The sequence below is a fragment of the Marmota marmota genome, unplaced genomic scaffold, assembly GCF_001458135.2.
Source record: "Marmota marmota marmota unplaced genomic scaffold, marMar, whole genome shotgun sequence".
NCBI lineage: Eukaryota > Metazoa > Chordata > Mammalia > Rodentia > Sciuridae > Marmota > Marmota marmota.
The window spans coordinates 1,796,774-1,817,246 of record NW_025999983.1 but is presented as its reverse complement, the minus strand read 5'-3'; the positions used below and the strand labels follow the sequence as shown (position 1 = coordinate 1,817,246).

At 44.3% G+C, this 20,473-nt stretch overlaps 1 protein-coding gene across 24 annotated transcripts in view; it reads right to left on the bottom strand.

Annotated features, from left to right (window-relative positions):
- Positions 1 to 20,473, bottom strand: part of Afdn (afadin, adherens junction formation factor) — a 92,733-nt gene that overhangs the window by 56,851 nt on the left and 15,409 nt on the right. For 19 of the 24 annotated variants that reach the window (XM_048805791.1, XM_048805795.1, XM_048805804.1 and 16 more), the window contains 6 exons: positions 16,647 to 16,804; positions 11,302 to 11,413; positions 9,646 to 9,813; positions 7,045 to 7,095; positions 4,006 to 4,100; positions 2,882 to 3,144 (listed from right to left, as the gene is read on the bottom strand). In XM_048805791.1, the coding sequence (XP_048661748.1) occupies positions 2,882 to 3,144; positions 4,006 to 4,100; positions 7,045 to 7,095; positions 9,646 to 9,813; positions 11,302 to 11,413; positions 16,647 to 16,804 (847 nt within the window). The remainder of the gene's footprint in view (positions 1 to 2,881; positions 3,145 to 4,005; positions 4,101 to 7,044; positions 7,096 to 9,645; positions 9,814 to 11,301; positions 11,414 to 16,646; positions 16,805 to 20,473) is intronic. The other 5 variants (XM_048805803.1, XM_015498596.2, XM_048805809.1 and 2 more) reach the window with 2 other exon arrangements.

Genomic DNA, 20,473 nt, shown 5'->3' with positions numbered 1-20,473 from the left:
TTGGAAACTTTCAGTAATGCTATCTCAAAATACCAAAACTTCTAAACGCATCATTAAAAAGTAACTCAGAATAAAACAAATATCATTTTTCAGAGCAAAAAAGGCTGAGGAAATCTGTATTCTTTGGCACAAAGAAAGGGTGAATCGATCCATTGGTTCCAACCTCAGGAAAAAAAGATCCTAAAATCACCTAGAATCAATGGCTAACGTCCTGTACTGCTTGCTATACAGAATCAAAAAGAATGAAATCACTTTTGTTCTAATATTTGAAAAATATATGGTCTATAATTTCAAAGCACCATGCTACTTGGAATTTTTATTTAAGCTCAATCTACAGAATTAAATAAGTATTGTGGTAGCATATACAATTTTACAAATTAGAAAAGCAGGTATAAATTCCTCTACCTCATCACTAAGAAAATGAAACTATATTGTAATGTAAAATAATACAATGCTTTAAATAATAGCTTTTGAAAGAAGTTAAAGCTTTTACTGCAGGCTAAACACTTATCAGCTTTCTATAAACATCACCAAGTTTTTCTTAATCATCATCTGTCACCAAGATATTCACAAAAACATGGAAGTGCTTTGCTGGCCTCAGGGGATTTGAATGAGATTCGGTTGCACTATTGCTATTGATGTCTGATGGGGACAGAGAGACACACAGCTTGCCCTCTGTGCTGCCCATCATACACACGTCACCCTCCTGTGCTCTCTTAAGGACAGAACATGAGTATGACCACACCTTCTTGCTCTTCATAATTAATGTCCAGTAACCAATTCACAGCACCACACAAAGCTTTCTAGTCCTTCCTCCAAAGCTACCTCTTTCAAGGTTAACATGGGCCATCCATGCTGTTTTGGCATCTGAAAAAGTCCAGAGTGACTTACTGCATGGCCATGATGGGTCCCATCTCCCTGTCCTCAGCACTGAAAACACAGGAGCGCAGCCCCTGGGCTTCCAACAGACACACACAAGATGCACACGTGAGGCATCAGTGCATCATTCCAAGACCTTCTCATGCCAGACTGACCCTCAGTACCAAAATTTGCCACCTGCCGGTAGACACCCACAATGACCTGTAGATGGGCTCTGACATCTGTATCCAAGAGCTTGGCTATTACCTCAGAAATGAGTGTGGCAACTGGACAGCAGAACAAAGTGAATGTTTACAAAAAGAGCTCTTTCTAATTCATGAACCACAACAGTTTTCATGAGCATTGCCAGAAAAATATGTAATAACAACAAAATTTCACATCACATTCTTCTTATTGAAACCTAAGCCACATTCTTATATTCTGGCCAGAGACATAGTGAGAAAAAACAACCGCAGGCTTTCAAAGCAGGAGTCAGAGGGCAAATACTCAAAAGGAGCTTGACCGTCTCAAAAACAGAAAAACTACAATAGCAAAACCGAAGGGCCCACCAACATGGGACAGGGGTCCCTCCCTCAATCACAATTACCTGCAGCAGCAGAAACGGGCGAAGTAGAAAAGAACATGGAAGCAGATCACAGTGCAGAAGCAAAGGGCAACTGCACACAAGAGCAGTAACCGTGGACAGGGGCTACCACTCCAGAAAAGCACAGCTTGGGCTGAGGTTGTAGCTCAGCAGCAGAGTGCTTGCCTAGTATGTGTGAGGCCCTGAGTTAGATTCTCAGCTCTGCATATAAATAAAGACAATAAAAAGGTCCATTGACAACTAAAAAATTATTAAAAAAAAAAAAAAAAGCACAGCTCGCGTGTGGTCTTTGATGGAGCTCACCATCCAGGAGTGAGGAGGAGGAAGACAGTCTGCACACAGGCACACTTCACCCCATCCAGGGAGAGCCAGGCTAAGGAAGAGTACAAGTGAGACTCAGGACAGGAGCAGGAATTGGGGAGGTGGCTGGTGAGGGGACATCTGAACACCAGTGGTCCCGGACACAATGGAAGGGTGAATGCAGACATATTCAGTTTCAAGATGAAGGAAGGTGGTGGAAAGGAATGGGTTTTCCTAAGAAGGCACTTGCTAGTTTTCTTTGGAAACCTAGAGGTTTGGCCTTTTGCTGAAACCTCAGCTCAAGTGGAGCTAGGAACAGATCCGACTAAACAAACGTGTGTGATGAGCCATTTAGTGTTTGTTTTGGAGAAAGATCAATGTCTAAACTAATAATACCTGGCCCAAAGTGTAAGCTCTGGGTGGATAACCAGAGATGTCATGGGAAAACTAGTGGGAGCAACAGAGTCGAGAAGCCCGTCAGAAGTCTGGTTTATGTCTGTGCTGGATGGAAAGCTCACACTTCAGTGGACTTTTCAAGATGCTTTAAATAGCACAGGGGAAGAGCTACTGCAGCTGTTTTTCCAAGATCAATACCTATTAATCTGCAATACAGATAATAAAGATGCTCAACGTGTATGCTTCAACATTACCATCATGAAAAGGCAGTAACGCCTTCCAGGGTTTCAGCAACAGGCCACCCGAAGGTCCTCAGAGCAGCTCCAGGTGGAGATCATGTGCTCTGAATTCCCTGAGACCTGGGTGTGCTCTGTTACCAGTTGTAGAAAAAACACTTCCCTAGAAAATTTCAAAATCCCAATCACACAAGACGATTACATAGAATATTGTCATCTTCTACAAAAGAACAAGTATTGTTCTGGTGTACTGGCTTAAAAAGAGATTAAACATAAACAATTCAAAATCCATTAGAAATTGCAGTATCAAGATGAAGTCATGCTCTTTTTCCCTCTAAAACAAACCCAAATTAATAAGAATAGGAACCAAAATTACAAATCCTGCTTTAACTTTTTTCAAAACTAAAATAATAAAAAAATAAAAAGTCAAGCCATTTACACCTCAGCCGATGACTCCCAGTCAGAACACACTGTTCCCACGGCTCACCCAGGCTTATGTCTTGGGCCCTTCCCCATCAGGCCTCCGTCCACAGATCTCTTGGCAAGAGCATGGTCCTGGCTGGGGTCCACAAACTTAAACACATGCGACACCCCAAACTGCACTTTCATGCCACTCTGCAGCATGGTGGTCTCCGAGATGCGCTGGCCGTCCACGTAAGTCTCCGCATCCATACTTCTAGGTGTCACAGTGACCACACCATCCATGTTGGTGAGGTCACAGTGATGAGGCTGGATTCCTGGGCCAAAGAGCTGGAAGCACAAGGGAACCAGAGGCTTGTTCAAGCACACACAGATTTAAAGACAAACTGAAACTGTGAGTTCCCCTTCTATGATCAATGTCACCCAATGAGCTCTGGATTCTTGGTGCTTTCTTAAGTGCATTTTCCCCAACACCAACAGTATAAAATCATGCAACACTGCCAAAACACTAAGGCATTTTTAGCATCTAGTAGCGTGATTTAAGGAATATTTTAACTCTGCATTAAGAAGCACACAACTGAGCCTGGGGATGTAACTCAGTGGCAGCACCTGCCTAACACACACAAAGACTGGGTTCCCTCCCAGCCCTGGGGAACAAAAAAGACAGCAGTAGCAGCATCACATGGTTTCTTAAACACTTACTAGGTAATTTATGGACAAATATATAGAGATAGTTTTGATTAAAACTCCCCTCTTTTGTGTCTCACTGCTGTGCTAAGAATGAAGGAATGTAAAACTAAAAACCCTACCTTTTCACAACTGAAAATCAAGAAGATCGAGAGTGATTTGCTGGAGTTCAAACAAGTGACAAATCCTGTGCTAGGTTCTGTTTCAAGCTCCCAAGAATTACCTCCAGTCCCTGATCACTGAAGGCCACGACTGTGCATCAGACCCACTGGCAGGAGCTTCCACAGTTATCTCTTTCACCATCTTGTGGAGAAAGTCCACAGCCCTTGAGGAAGGCAGCAGGCCGACATCTCACTCACTGACTCAGAGTGGATGTAAGGTCTACAGTTTTCCTTCACCCACAAGTGAGCTCTGTGGCAGGCTCTCCCCTGTGCTTGTTGCTAAGGACATGTAGGAACCACCGCAGAGTGTGGGGTCCAGAGTTGCAGCACCACCACTGCATACCTGGATGGAGTTGTCGTCCAACCTTTCTGTCCCAACTTCAGTCACACTCAGCTGAAGGCGGTAAAGCTTTGGCTTGTCTCTGGAGTCAGAGCCATCTGTGAAGAGAGAGGGAGAGAGCTCTGCGTGCCAAGTCTAATGTTCTTGCTATTTGAAACAAAGGACTCCCCTGGAAAAGACATTACATCTCAGCCTTCTCAGAATTTTTAAGACCTCTCCAACTTGCATCAGAGAGCTCAACAAACCAAGTGCAGAAACTTCCAAGAGAGAAGCACACTAGCTTCTGTTTACTGTGAAGTGGGAAGACTGCCACTCACCTCACCCTCTCATCTCATAAGAGGAAATACTCCCCACCACACAGCCAGGGGCTTCGCTAGGATTCTGAGGTAAGGGAATCAGCAACAGTAAGATCATTAAAGACACGTAGGCCTTTCCTTCAGCCCAGGACCTTCACAGGGCAAACCGGCCACCTTCACGGCACACCCGGACCTCCTAGCGCACAGTCCCAGGGTGAGGTGTAGGTGTAGACTCCCACCAAGTGACTCTGACGACCATCCCTGAAGAAGACGAGCTGGTGAAGAGCTCAGTTCCTTAAGCAGAGCTGGAGTGAAGGGCAGGAAGGAAGACTGGGTCTGTCTGGGTTCTGTCACTTTACCATCTCTGAACTCTTAGCACTCGTAACTTCCATGAGCGTGACAGGGGAGGGGAGGAGGTGGAGGAGGAGAGTAGGCAGTACTGTCAGGCCTCTGGCCTGTTTACGTGAGGCACATCCACTCACTCCTCAGCCACTGTACCCCTGCTGGTGCAAGAGGGTATCCCCTGAAGACTTCTCTGGTTTCAGAGTTCACATGTGAGAATGCACACCTCCAAGAATTAGACACCATCTCAGACCCCAATGTACATACCACAACCATACTTTTCAATCCCGTGGCAAAAACAACAAGCAGTTTCCTCAAGAGGCGCTTGCGAGTCTGCCTGACCTGTTTCATGACTCTCTGAAGAACTCCTACAATCTCATTCCTGTGATCAGGAATGTGAGCTTCAGGGCTTCAGAAGTCGGAGGTCCTTGCAGCGTGAGCGTGCGGAGTTCTGGCCAGCTGAACTCTGCTGAAGTGAATCTGAACTCTCACAGACAGGGCACCATGAATACGCTAGACTCTACAAAATAGCATTCTAATGACAACTGCTTTCTATTTCTGAAATGTTTCAGAAAGCTATGACTTGTGGGTAAGCACAGAACAGCACGTGACTTTACAACACTAACCCATCTGGACATTGACCTGTCCTGATCCAGGCAAGGCATAAAGACCTCTGGGGCTTTTCCTGGACCTGGGCACTTCCCTTCACCACCTGGAATTTTGTTCATTTTAAATGCCCTGGGCAGTTCTAAGACACATGCCTCTTCTGTGTCCAGAGCACCACACCTCTTCCTCTTAACCATGCACCATGTTTTATGAAGACTCCTACCAACTCGTCTCCCTGCTCATTGGGCTCCTTAGTGGCCAGGCTGTACCTGGCCCTTGGCACTCAGTGAGTGTCCACACAGGGAGTTGTCCATCGGCAGTGCATGAACAGCAACTAATACTAGGTCATGCAGTCAACACAGGTGCACAGACACTATGCCAACAGAGCAGAAAGGAAGCACAGGGGACAAACATGCAATCAGGTGAAACAAGAACAATTATTTCAATATAAAGTTAAAAATGTTAAGAACATGCCGGGCACGGTGGCACATGACTGTAATCATGTGCTTGGGAGGCTGAGATAGGAAAATCACAAGTTCAAAGCCAGCCTCAGCAACTGTGAGGCACTAAGCAACTCAGTGAGACCCTGTTTCTAAATAAAATACAAAATAGGGCTGGGGATATGGTTCAGTGGTCGAGTGCCCCTGTGTTTAATTCCCGGTATCAAAAAAAAAAATATGTAAGAACATAAAAGATACATCTGTTAGGGGGAGACAAGAGAAATGCACACCAATATTCCTTTGAAATGTCAACCTCCAAAAGCTTCCAAAAGCTGGTCCAGAGCTGCTGTGTGCCTTTCTATACCCATGGATTTGGAAAGAGAAAGGAGGGAGAACACAAGCTGCTTCTCCAGGCTCTGCTTTCTCCCCACATTGCTACAGAAGAAATCAGAGAGGATACCTGTGCAGACCCAGAACACCCTGGTAGGGCCCAAGGCCAGTGGGCAAGTGGTGTTTGGTCCAAGGTAGGGGAGCAGGAGGAGTGAGCAGGGCAGCAGGGTCTGGGTGCCTCCTGCCCCTTCTGTGACACCTTAGGTCCTGCTCCTGACCAACAGCAGCTGATCATCTCCAAGCCAGACAGTAAGACTGCTCCCTCAACAAACACCCCAACATCCTCCCCTTCCTCTACAGACAGCCAACTTCAGCCCCAAGAACTGGAGCATCTTTCTCCCAGTGGACAGCTACAGTCGACCTGAAACACCCTGGCACGCAGGTGACTCAGCAGAGTGGTCCTCCTCCCAGAAACCTGCCTCTGATACAGTGTCCCTTGTCCAAAACCATCAGGACCAGAAGTTTCAGATTTTGTATTGCTTAGATTTGGGGGCATTTGCATGTACATGACATTCTGGAGATAGAGCCCCAGTTGAAGTATTGGCTTCCCTTGTGCCTCATATACATATGCTGTGTTCCAACCTTGACCCATTACATGAGGCAGGTGTAAATTTCCATCTGCATGTGGGATTTTCAGGTGTGGAAGGCTCCACCTTAATGTGAGGGGGCAATGGACTGGCATGAACAGAGCCTACAGACACCCTAAAGGCACTTCTGTTCTCTGTCTACAGCAATGCTGCAGCCAGCTGGGCCCAGCCACAATTGCTCCCCAGGGTGAACCTGGAAAAGCAAGAGCAGCAAAATAGGCTTCTAGTCAACCAAGTGGGTTCTGACACAGGTGCTGCACGGGCGTGAACAATAGGACAGTACATTACATTTCTTGGACATGCAACAGCAGGTCATCAGTGTTATTTTGCCATGAGGTTGTTAGTGCACAGTTACAAAAGTAGTATGAAGCATAGCATTACCTTCGTAAGTGTGACAGCTGTAGTAGGCAAAGTGACTCCTTCTCCCTGGGGCTGAGACACAACCAGGACCCAGGTGAAGGCAGCATCAGCAGGACAGAAACCATGCAGAGCAGCAGAAGAGGGAAGGAGGAGAAGAGACGCAGAGGTGAACTTCAGTGAGACTCGGCTCAAAGGAAGAAAAGGTACACTTTACCCTCAGCTTTCAGAGCTGTGCAGACAAGACTACAGTAGTGCCCCAGTCAGTGTTCTAGAATCAGTGAGACTGTTAGGAAAAACAGGACAGCAGGTGAGTCACCACGTGGCAGGACAGCAACAGCGAGTGAGCTACAGAGGTCGCCACCCCGCCTGGCCGACAGCCCTGCTTAAAGAGCACATTCAGATCCACACAAAGAAAGCTGCGCCCTGCCCATCCCTCCCACAGCTGGGGCAAGCTCACACCACATATTAAAACCTCCCTCTGCATCCAGCAGGACCTCACCGAGGTTGTATGCTTGGTTGCCCGTGTGCCCAGTCAAGATGCAGTACTTTTCCATTCATAACAAATTAATATGTACAAATATTCTTTTCTTATGAATGGAAAAAAGATCAATTTCATTCAGCATGCAGACTGAGCAATCTGAGAACCTAGGAACACCTCATAACCTAGTGAAAGAACACAGCCTTTGGTGCAGGAAAGACCTGGCCTAGCATTCAGGCCTTCCACCAACCCTGTGGCCCTCAGGACAGCACAAAGAGCTCCAGTCCTCGGGCACCTGTAAAGAAAGAGGAAAGTTCTCCCTGGCAGCCACAGAAGGTGGAGGCCGCGCAGGCTGGAGATGGTCACTATTACAGAGCTGTGGCTATTTCCTGGCATGGGGACTCCCTGACAGGATGGTCTTAGTCACCGCTGCACTCGCAGCTCTGCCCACAGCAGGAGCTCAGTGCATGCTGCAGGAAAGCAGCAGAGTGCCAAGACCTGCCAATCAGCATCTGCTGGAAGTAGCACAGAAATGCCATGCATCTAGGGCCCATCATCTTCCCACCCCTAAAAAAAATCTATACATTTGATTATCTGAGAAACTAAAAGTATAAAATAAGCAGCTCAAATGGGAATTCCTACTAGAATGTGAGGTTGGGTTTGATCTGCTTGGTCAGGGCTCCACCTGTATAGCCCAGAAGGTGCCCAGTGTTCAATAAGTAAGTGTTTAATAAACAAGAGGGACAAACACAGCCTGGCTCTGCTAGCCACCAGAATCAGCTTCCCACTCTTCACTTGAAAATCTCTGTTGGCTGCTCTTTATCAACTTCTCTAAAGTCTAAACATTCAAAAAATTGGTTTTAAAGAAAATAACAATAGTTTCCAGCATTTAATGAAAATATTTTAAAGAACAGATAGTAATTTCAAAAACAAATAGCTGTCTCTCTGTCACCATGTCCTCCCTCAGGTACACAGAATCAGCGCTTTCCTGCACGACAGAGCAGTGATCCCAGGACACGGGTCCACACGACAGTGCTGAGGCAAAGCAGCACTGCTGCACTCCCTGGGCATCCTCGAGCATGAGCGAGTGTGCACTGCTACCCGCAGCCCCACTGCCACCAACCAGGGTGGCATCAGCACCCTGGCTAACTCCTAAGGCTGCTGGGCCACAAACACCATGTCTCTGCTGATTATAGGGAGCAGCCCAAGGAACTAAACAACCTTGGAAATACAACTAAATGGTGGAAAATCAAAGAAGAGAAAGTACAATTTCTGCCTACAGACCCACATGTTTTCTACACAACAGATGCATTTTTAGGCCATTTTTTCCTATAATTACTAATTGGGCTGTATTTAAATGAGGTTTCTTTGGGGTGGGGAGGATGGAATAATATCTTCATAATAATACAGGTCACACAATCCTGTTTTAAATAATAAATTCCATAATTTTGGCTGAATGATAAACAAAATGCCTCCTATAGAGTGCCTATAGAATATCCACCACACAGGAATGTGTCTGTGTGGAACTGCTTTAGGAACGTGGGTGCACTGCTCTGTCCAAGGGACGACCACGCCATAGCTTTAGCTCAAGCACATGCTCCACGCAGGGTACTCTTAGGACTAGTAAGAAAATAAACTTAGTCTGCTACTTAAAAATCCAGATGGGCTTCTTAAATGCCCTGTTACATTTAAAGATATTCCTTTTCAACACTGTGCGCATATTATGAAGAACAGGATGCACACACATACATATATACTAAATATGCCCTAGGAGGAGTAAATTTCAATTTGCTACTTTTAGCAGATTAAGTATTTAACTAAAGTTATTTGGGGAAAAAAAATTTCTTAAAAGAAAATAGACTGCTTCAAATTATCTTAAAATGCTGTACACATTATTTTAAATTTTATTTAATACTCATTTTTGTCCAAATGAACTTTATTTTTATATACTTATGATATTAAGTTTGCTTGTTATTTTAAATAAAAGTCATTTTAAGAAGATTCCTTTTTTAAAAAATAAGTAGTCTGAAAATGTTAAGTCAGCCAACAGCAAAGACACATTAATAAGATGCATTAAAAAGCAGAAACAGTCAAAGCTAAAAATGCCCATTTTTAACACTCTCTGGCATGACCAGCTTCCTCACCTGGGCTTAACTCCACTAAGTAGGGCAGCTTCTCAGGGGGGAGAGCAGATCCGTAGCCTGAGCTGTCTACTCTCTCCTTCCCCTTCAGTGGCTTCCCTTCCACAAGCTTCTTCGCTTTCTTTGGGATGTAGTCTGATGGCCTCCTCTTCAACTGAAAGACTAAAATCCCTGGAACAGGAAAATTGGGAACCATCAGCCAGACAGACTGGTGTGTAGGTGCTGATGAGCAGTCAAATGCTCAGACATTTATCAAGATGGTCCATCTTAGTAACCTCTACTGAGGAACAAGTAGGCGAAGGCTCGTCCAAGTTACAGGTTTACTCAGTGAAGGAAGCACTAGCCTCTGGTGAGCTGCAAAGGCTCCAGCAAACACTGCAAGGATCTTTCAATTAACAATGGGCTTCCAAGGGCATCTTCTGCTGCAAAATGCACATCAGTGTAAGAGGATCCGAGTCTTACACTGGTGGATAGCTCATGGTCAGTGACCATTTCCCCCCCCCCCCCATACACACACACAACATCCATCATCCTACACACACACAACAACCTATTTTAGTTGAGCTAATTTTGATTTAATTCAAATGAATAAATCAGAATTCAAAGCAATTTTTCTTTAATGAAGTTTACCTTTGTACTGTCCAGAAAAGTGCTAAGTGTGTATTTTAATGAAGTTAGAAATCTACTTGCTGAGGTGTTTGCTTGTAGGTATTTTTAAAGTTGTCAACCTATGTTTAATACTGATATGATTAACTGGCAATGAATTTTTATGTCTTTATTGGTGCAAAAGCCCCCACTACTTAAAATTAAAGCACAATTAACTTATGATGCAACTCTGAAAGTTAAAAACCCATGTTTAATAAAATAAAACCCACAGCTTTAAGCCATCACTGTTTTGAAATAATTAGGGGAAATTATTTGAACAATGCCAAGGATGAATTCATTACAAGTTGAGCATCCCTGATCTAAAAATCTGAAATCCAAAATGCTTCAAGTTCCCAAACCTTCTGAGTGCCAACGTTTAACTGGTGGAAGGCAAGATGCAGGTGCACTGAAACAGTGCCCAATGGCACCTGCAGCTGTGTGTGAGTTGCACACCACATGAATTTCATGTTTATAGCTGGGTCTCATGTCTAAGATATCTCATTATAAAAATGCAAATGTTTCTAAACCTTAAAAAAAAAAATTTTCAAAATCCAAAAACTCTGGCCCTAAGCATTTCAGATAAGGAATACTCAGCCTGTATCTGAAATGACCACAATACTGGGCAATATGTAGGATTGTAGGTTACTTTCACTAGCATAATGAATCTGTCCAAATGCCATAATTCATCAGATCAGTTTATAAAGTGTTTCACTGCTAACAGGTAACAAAGACCTTGAGCACTACTAATAGTCTGGTGTCTTCCTGAGACATGGTTTTCACCTGTAGTATCACTGTGTAAGATCTGTGCAGGAGACTCAGAGGAGTTGAGCCTGGTCCCACAGACCATGGAACCATGGAGGAGCTACCCAACCAGCCCACAGAGGAGGAGGAACACCATGCAACAAAGGGCCATCAGAAACCATTCATGCAGACATCTGCATCATCTGGTGAACAACAGGTGGGCCATGCGTAATCTGACGTATCACAGAGGTAATCTCTAATAGTGAAGTCTACCTTTGTCACTTGGCCATTCCCTGAAGATCTGTAAAGGACACTCTTCATCATCAAGGATAATTTCTTTAGCACCTCTTTCATCAGAATGCTGGGCTCCAGGGGGAAGCATAACCTAAAGAAAAATAATTAACAGTGAATATGCCTATAAGGTAAATTAGCAGGCATTCTTAATGTTACTGAATGAATATAATGTCACTGTGATATGGGTGTGGTGTTGTACACCTGTGATCTCAGCTGAGATAAGGCTGAGGCAAGAGGATTAAGTTCAAGGCCAGCCTGGGCTACTTAGTAAGACCCTGTCTCAAAATAAAATAAAAATGGCCAGAGATATAGCTCACAGCAAGCATGAGGCCCTTGCTTCATTCCCCAATACCAAAAAGAAAAGTTGCTGTAGAATGAAATTGATCATGCATGATAAACAATTTTCACTAGTCATAAAAATCAAATCATCCACAAACATGAAAGAAATAGTTTCAAATAAATAGTTCAGTCAACTGATTGGGCAGATTTTATTCACTTGGCCTCTAAAATGGACTAATCTTGAGTATTTTTATTTGTTACAAACTTCTATTTTTTTTTTTAAGAGAGGGAGAGAGAGGGAGAAAGAGAGAATTTTAATATTTATTTTTTAGTATTTGGCGGACACAACATCTTTGTCTGTATGTGGTGCTGAGGATCGAACCCGGGCCGCACGCATGCCAGGTGAGCACACTACCGCTTGAGCCACATCCCCAGCCCCTGTTACAAACTTCAATATGGAAAGATCATATGTGAGAGCTAACCCCTAAGTAACTTCCTGAGGCAAGACCACTTCCTCACGGCAGTCTTCAACTTCTCCAGTCCCTGGCCCATCTTTTCACTCCAACAACTCTCTCTAAAGCAGTTTCAGACAACATGTCACCCAAAACCAGGTCAGTTTCCTGTACTTGTAGATAATGTCTTGATGATCAGAGTCTAATCAGATCATGCGATACATGCATGACCGTTTGTTCTACACACACGTAAGCAACTGTTTTGTGACAGTATGCTTACCGTACTCTCAAAAGATAATGCTGCTGTTTCTTACTATGTGTTCTGACTAGCCAAACACGTTTTCCTAATCACCCAAGAAAGCCTGAGATGGAGAAGACAGTGGCAACTGCCACTCATCTTGTGGCCCTGCACATACTGCAGGGACTATGCATCCTTGTCACTCCATTCAGGGACATCAGGAACCATAAACAGAAGGAAAGCCAGAGAATCCAAGCCCGTTTCTACAATTACCGTGAAAGTGCACCCTAACAGGCCTCACCACCAGACATGTCACCTTACTCACAGACCCAGTGGGTCGCACTCCTGTAGAACCTTGTCATGACTCTCCACAGGGCTTCAGGTTGCCCTGAAGAAGCAAAGCTGTTAGAGCACTGCACTCTAGCTTTTTAATCCAACTTCCTGGACTAGCACACACACTGCCTTGGGACCTTTTCTCCACTCAACTCCATTGCCTCAATCTCTTTCACACAACTTCTGAGCCACGCCACATTGAGGTATGTGCACTTCATAACCAGGTCATGTTCCTCAGGCTTCCAGCACCCCTCTGACCACCTTTCACATCTGGCCAGCATCCACTCATCCTGCAGCTGGGGCTCAGCAATTTTTTTTTTAAGTTGCAGATTGACACAATACCTTTATTTATTTATTTTTATGTGGTATTGAGAGGATGGAACCCAGTGCCTCACAAGTGCTAGGAAAGTGCCACAACCCCAGCCCCGGGGGCTTATTAGCATTTTGAAGAGTTTTTGCCAACCTCACTTCAATTGAGAAGCCCTGTTGTTTCCTGGCCTTTCTATCCCCCTTAACTATAAGCTCTTTGAAGGACAGCTGTCGGTTTTGTATCCCAGCACAACATCTAACAAACAGGAAGATCTGTAGGATTTATGAATGACTAATGAATAGGTAGACAGGACAGATGACTGAAGAACACTAACCACTACAGTTCATGAGGTGGCAAGCTGAGAAAAAAAATTCTAATTCAGGGAAAAAGAACAATCAGCTCTTGATTTGTAGTGCCTAAGCTTGCAAAAGAAAATTGGTCCAAAAACATTAGAGCAGAAAGCCAAAACTAAAGTGACCCTCTAAAGAAATCAACCCAAAGGAACTGTCAATAAACCCAAAGTAAGCTTCTGTAACTTCATGACCCTGGTCAAGGTCTCTTTGTTTTCTGGTTTCCACCAGTAAAATCACCCACCAATTACTATAAAGATATTAGACTGTTCCTTATTGCATACCAAATCATATGCACTCTTATGGAACTGTCAGACAGAGTAACACATCTCAACAGGAACATTCCGCAGCAAACACTTGAGCAATACCAGGTATCAGGTGCAACACCGTTGCCCCTGCCACATGCTCATAACTCAGCAGAGCACAAGGCTGGAAGATAATCAGGCCACTGCTCACTAGCAGACCCTATCTACACCATCACTTCACTTGTATTACTTTGACTTAGAAAAATTTTACGACATCACTAACAAATTTCAAGTAAAAGGAACACTTATAAAATTTATATTATCCACAGACTTACTCAATTGGTAGATAATGTCTCCCATATATATTATAATGCTTGCTACATATAACAACTATCTCATAAAGCCCTGCGCTGCCTGGCATGGTGGCTCCAACCTGTAATCCCGTGACTTGGGAGGCTGAGGCAGGAGGATCACAAATTCAAGGCCAGCCTCAGCAATTTAGCAAAACCTCAGCAACTTAGAGAGACCCTGTCTCAAAATAAAAAAGGACTGGGGATAGGAGCCCAATAGTTTCCCCTGGGTTCCATCCCCAGTATATATATAAAAACAACAACAACAAAAAAAAAAAAATACCCCTGCATTATGCATTAAAGTAGGGCCTTCCTCTACTTAATACATACTTGCCAGGAAGAAGAAAGTACACCCAAACGTCTTCTTCCCTTAGGAAACACATCCTGATGTGCCTGCTGACTCCAAATCCAAGGCCATGCAGGCAGAAACCTCCCCACCTCCGTCAGCCATTTTTTTAGTGGCTGATGACACTCTAGCTGGAAGGGAAAAGGCAGTCTAGAAGAGCTGCTGCTTCTTTAAAAGCTTGCAACCCAGTATTTCCTTTGAAATGCAAAGGAAATTTCCACCTCACCTAGCCAGTGTGGAGGACTGACCCTGGGTCCACCAAGGTTGTGCCTCGAGCACCTCCCACCTCACCCTACCCTTCCCACTGCAGGCTTCCTCTGCCTAGCAAGGTGTGGACCACCCGTCCTGTGTGAAGACTCATGGAAGACTCTGCTCTCCTGACATCTCTTCCTGCTCGTTTTATTCTTATGCATTTAAACAGCTGAATCCCCTCATTATTTCAACATGAGGAAAATACTTGTTTCCATGTTTCAGTTCTCAGCTGAAAATTGGGCCATATTCATAAAATTATGGAGCTATTACTTTTTGGATATATGGAAACTAATATGGATCTATTTTTCCAATTGAATATAACTTCTCAGCTTTTCAGCAGAAAGATAAAATTCAAGCAAGCTTCTTTATTAAATTCCCTCTGAGGCTAACAAAAGAGGTACAAGGAACAACCCTGAACCCTGCAAAACATGTCAGGGAAGAGCTGCCCTCCATTCACTGCACAGAGCAGAAGGCTCCTTCTCATCAGATGAGAGGCAAACCCAGCCTTAGTCCCAGAGAGCTACAGGTAGAGCCTATTGAGCTGATTCTAACAGTCATGAAGAAATACAAGCCAGAATAAAACATGTTTAAAAGAAAAAGAAAAAATAGGTTCTTGTGATACATGATTTTAAGACTTATAAATCTACAGTAATGAAGACAGCTTATTACCGACCAAAAAAAAAAAAAAAAGGTCATGTATATCACTGGAAGAGAACAGAGTCCAGAAAATGAAGCACGTATGTCTGTAGTCCATTGATTCTGACAAAGGTGCCAAAGCAGTGACGTGAGAAAAGAGATTCCAACCAAGAGAGAATGAACATCAGCCCTTATTTCACATAAGAGCAAGCATCAACCTGAAAATCCCAACTCNGAAAATCCACAACACATAGATCACGGGTAGGACATGACTCCAGGATATAAAATTCAACCTCAAAAGGACAGTGCTAAATGCCTGTCAGAAGGGCCAGCCCTTTGGAAATGCAATGACTCCAGTTTGGGAGAGGAAAAGGATGCCGCTGGTGGGTGTGCAACAGCATCACTGGAGCCAGCTCCTGGCTTCCTAAAATGTCCGCCGCGTGCACCTGCCACGAGAGGGAGCCACTGCCGTGCTGGGAAGTGACCCCAGAGAAAGCGTCCACAGGAAGCCGCAGCACCTGCCTTCACAAAAGCCTTCTCTGAAGAGTGAGCTGAGAAGTGGAAGCAGGCCAGGTGTCCATCCACAGGGACATGGCTCATGACTGGTGTCATGACACTACTCATGACACTACTCAAAGCACACAACAACCTGGACAAGACCAAAGCCTCCATGTAAGTCCGAAGCCATGCAACAGGGTCCTGACTGGATGCCGCTGGTCACGGGGCAATTCTAGAAAACGCACAGCCCACGGCGAAGGACAAGGTGAGCACGAGGGAGGGACAGGTCCCAAAGAGGCAGGAGGAGCCCTCTGAGGTGAAGGGCAGTCAGTGGAACCCTCATAAACTCAGAGCTCAGACTGTAAACGTGGGGTTTGCTGAACTTCATTCCTTAATAAATTACTAAATTTTCATTATTCAACAATTGCTTGCTGAGATAGGAAAAAGGGGGACAGCTATGTTTTAAAATCTACTCAGATCATAGTAGGTCGGTCTATGGCTGTGGCTGACTCAGAAGTTAAGGCAAGAAGAGGCCGAGGCAGGAGGATTGCAAGTTCAAAGCCAGCCTCAGTAAAAGTGAGGTACTAAGCAACTCACTGAGACCTTGTCTCTAAATAAAATACAAAATAGGGCTAGGGATGTGGTCAAGAGCCCCTGAGTTCAATCCCTGGTACTCCGGCACCACCCCCACCACCCTGCCAAAAATTAAGTTAACTATGTATGCAAAATAAAAAATGACATGATGTACAACAAAATGTGAATGGTATGATTATCCTTTGGTGGCAAAATTTTGAGCTATCCTTATTTTCTTCACTTCGCCTTTTCACATTTTTATCTTTTATAACAGGAACATGTATTATTTTGTAATGGAACAGAGATTGCTATTTCTTTTATGTGGATCTAACACACGGTTTCACCATGTCAGATTCTACATGATGCAGTGGGAGAGAAAATCAGCAGAGCTGTTACAATTGCCTCTAAACCCAAACTCCTGAGCAAGGTGCTACTGGGAAGAATAGCACTCCAGTTACATACCTGAGCAATGCAGTACTCCTTAGGATTTTCTTTTTCCAGACCATATTTCTCTAAAGCTTCCGCCACAGCAAAGTCTGCAGGATCCGTAGTAGACAGGAGAATTGTCTTATAGGGAATGTTTGGTTTTAAACTATCTGCATAAATTCTCAACGTTCCACCTGAAAAAATATTTTGACACCTTTGAGTACAACTTTATTTCACACCAATGACAGGGACATCAGACATCTGCAGCAGCATAGGAGAAGGCTCTCAAGTACCAACTGCGATGGTGCACAGGCAGCCTTAGCACCGCCACTACGCTTTCAGCCCCCACAGAAAGACCTGCACCAAAGGAAGCCACTGCAGGGAGTGGGGGCAACCCTGCAGGAGGAGGCTGCACCCGTTCTCTCTCCACACCAGAGCCTTCTCCCCCAGGTGCAGCCCTGCTCCTGCTCCCACTTCTGCACTTGAGCATCACTCAACCTGTTCCTCCACTTCCACTTCCTGAACCTCGATCTGAAGTAAATGAAAAATTAAACCCACTAAGCAGATCCTCTTTTAAAAACTGAATACAAATGAGGAGATCTCAGGTGCACAAGCCCAAAGACTTTTCATGAGGGGTGTGCCAACAGAGCAGGGCTCTTTAATTCCTCGACAGAAATGACATTCTAGTTTGTACTAACTGTGAACTCATTTGAGGGGGGAAAAAAATCAGCCAGAGCAGAGCACTCTGGCACCCTGAGGTTCTGTTGGTTCTTTTTCATGAAAATCCACAAATGCACACGTGGTGTACTATTGCCACTCCTAGGAGTTAGCATCCTACTTATGGCCCAGGCTCGATAAGCACAAAAGCCCCATCTACAGGAGAGAGCCTGAGGAAAGAAGGTAAGAGGCTCCATGTCCCCATACCAAAGCGTGATGGGCACATGCTCCTGTCTTCAGTCTTCAGCTTTCCCACCTATTAGGAGCTGCCCAGAGGTCTGAGGATCTCTTGGAGCAAGTTCTGAATCTCCATGACTCCCTGGGCCTCTGAATTCTGAAGCAATTATTCTGGCTGCTGAGTACTTCCCATGTTCCCTTCTTCAACAACTCTAGCATGAACCACATCTTGGTGATTGAGTCACAGTAAATTATAGTCTCCTAAGAATCTGGGAGACCACACCAGTGTAAGGATATGAACCTGCTAGGCCCAGCCCCCTTATCTGGTGGAGATAAGGCTTCCAGCATATCTCCACCAAGGGCACCCTCACACCAGCCAGAGCTGAGGACATGCGCCCTCTAAGACTCCCATTCTGGATGGGAGGTAGGATGCAGGGGAGAGAACTAACAAGAGAACAGATGCTGCGAGATGGCGATTCACATGTAAAACAGGAAGTATGGCTGTGAGAGAGTGAGCAGCCAGGGCTTCCTAAGCTTGGGGGATTGCCAAGGCCACTGAGACCTGAGGGACTTGACAGGGGAGCTTCCTGAGCAGGGCACCTATTCGTGCCAAGGCCCTTGGTTGATGAAGGCCTAGCTGGGCTCACTGGTCAGGGTGGATAAGGTGAGGGGAAAGGGGGAAGATACAGTCAGAGACTGGCTGAGATCAGATCACACAGGACTTCCTGACCTGATCACGACCTTGGGTTTTATTCTAGTTAGAGTTTTGAGAATGAGTGTGAGCATGTGTACCAATGCATGCAAACATCTCTATCCATGGGCACCTGCAGGGAGGAAGGCAAAATACCACAGAACAAAAAGGACTCCAGCTTTGGGCAAAGGAGGGCAACTTCAGGAGTGAGCCAGAACAAGGCATGTGTCTACCTACTGGGACACTTCCCCTCCTAAGCTACGATCTGCCCCAGGTGCAGATTTGAAAAAATGTGCAAGCCATGTGTGTACGGCAGGACAGGCATGAAGTGTGCAGACAGGCCCAGGTGGCATCTTCATGTTGCACACCAGACAACCAGGGAGACCAAGACCTGCTCTAAAAACTGACAAGATGAGTCTGCAACCTCACTAAGACGTCCACAGAAAAATACAAATGCATTTGACAAAATTATACTATGTGAATGTGTAAATACACCACAGTGAATTCCACCTTCACATATATCTATAACACACTGATTAAAAATGAATAAACGAATGGAAGGAAGACTACAGAATAGAGGAAGGTCACTGCAGAAAAGGACTGGAAGGAGGGGGTGGGAAGAGGTGGCACCGGGAACTGAAATGGAGGAACTTAAAACCCATGCATGTATGATTATGTCAAAATGAACCCAACTATCATGATAATAAGAGCTTATATAAAGAAAGAAAACTGCAACCTAATTTTTGTTTAAAAATGTACATTTTCTAAATCCTCAAACAATTCCTTTTTGATCCCAAAGTTACAGACCATGTTCACTATTTGGTCTGAAAAAAATTTATGGATGAAATTTACCAGGTCACTTTAAAAATCAGCATGGGTCCCACAGATGATTTAATCCTGAGCCACTTGGTACTCTTTTAAAGAAGATATCACAATGAGGCAGTTGTACAATTCATATTCTTGTGGCCAAATGAATTCAGTTACTGGATAGAATTACTTTTATTATCTATCTGAATATTTTAGAACATCTGTCTAAAATGATGATTCAGTTTTAGTATAGTGAATGTTGAGTCTTTCTGACACACAAAAAAGCAATAAACAGGTACAGTCCAATTTAAGAGATGTCTAGTTTTATAAGCACAAAACTATGTTGTCAGAGCACAGACACACCCTCCCACACCTGACAAGGAAGGAGAAAGTGAAGAGGAGGACTAAAGTCCATCACATCAGTTTTAAGACCGACAGATGCATTATTTCCCCATTTTGAAAATGAACACACTGAGGTTCAGTTTGTGCACAGGTTTCCAATGCACCCTAACTCCAGGCCCATGTCTTTCTGTAGTGCCCAAATGCTCCCAGGATTGTGTGCTGAGAACTTGTAGACAAAGGAGTGACTCTCCAGAAATTCTTACAGTTAATGAATGTCTCAGTGAGAAAACCCATGACAACAATTGGTAGAATATCTGCACCACCAATCAATTAACTGAGGTATACAGAGCATTTTGGGGCCAACTGCACTTTGAAGACCTCACAGAGGGAACACACTTGCATGTTAAAAGCCTGACAGTGCAGTACAAGCCTGTTTGTATGGAAGACTCACCCTCAGTTGAGCCAGTGGCTACTGGAGGCTATCAGGTCCATTTTCAAAGTAATTAATTCATTAAAACAGACAGACAACAACTTGAATTTAATACTTTTGAGTCCCTTAATATTAACCATAAAGAGTGAAGTTTTTTCAAGATGGCAGAATAGAGGAGATCACTTTCCTGGCTGATCCATGGTGTGAAACCAAGAAAGCAGACAGGCCACTTCCGAGGAAGGTAGGTGAGAAAAAAAGGAGTTTACTGGGAATTAATACTGGACCTTCAAAAGCAGATTCGGGACTCAGGAGGTCGGATATAATAAAATAAGGAAGAAATCCCCAGCTCCACTCCTGCTGCCACAAGCTGAGACACCAGCCAGAGTGGGCCCACTGCAAGCCAGGTGGAGGATAAGGGAATTAGGCAAAAGAGGAAATTACAGGATACAAATGGAAAAGAAGAGTTCCAACTATCCTATCTGCTGATGACATGACCCTATACCTAGAGGACCCCAAAAACTCCACCACAGAACGTCTAGAACTCATAGAATAATTTAGTAAGTAGAAGGATACAAAATTAACACCTACAAACCAATTGCACTCCTATATACCAATGATGAATCAACTGAAAGAGAAATTAAACCAATCATTCCATTCACAATAGCCTCAAAAAAATAAAACATTTGGGAATCAATCTAA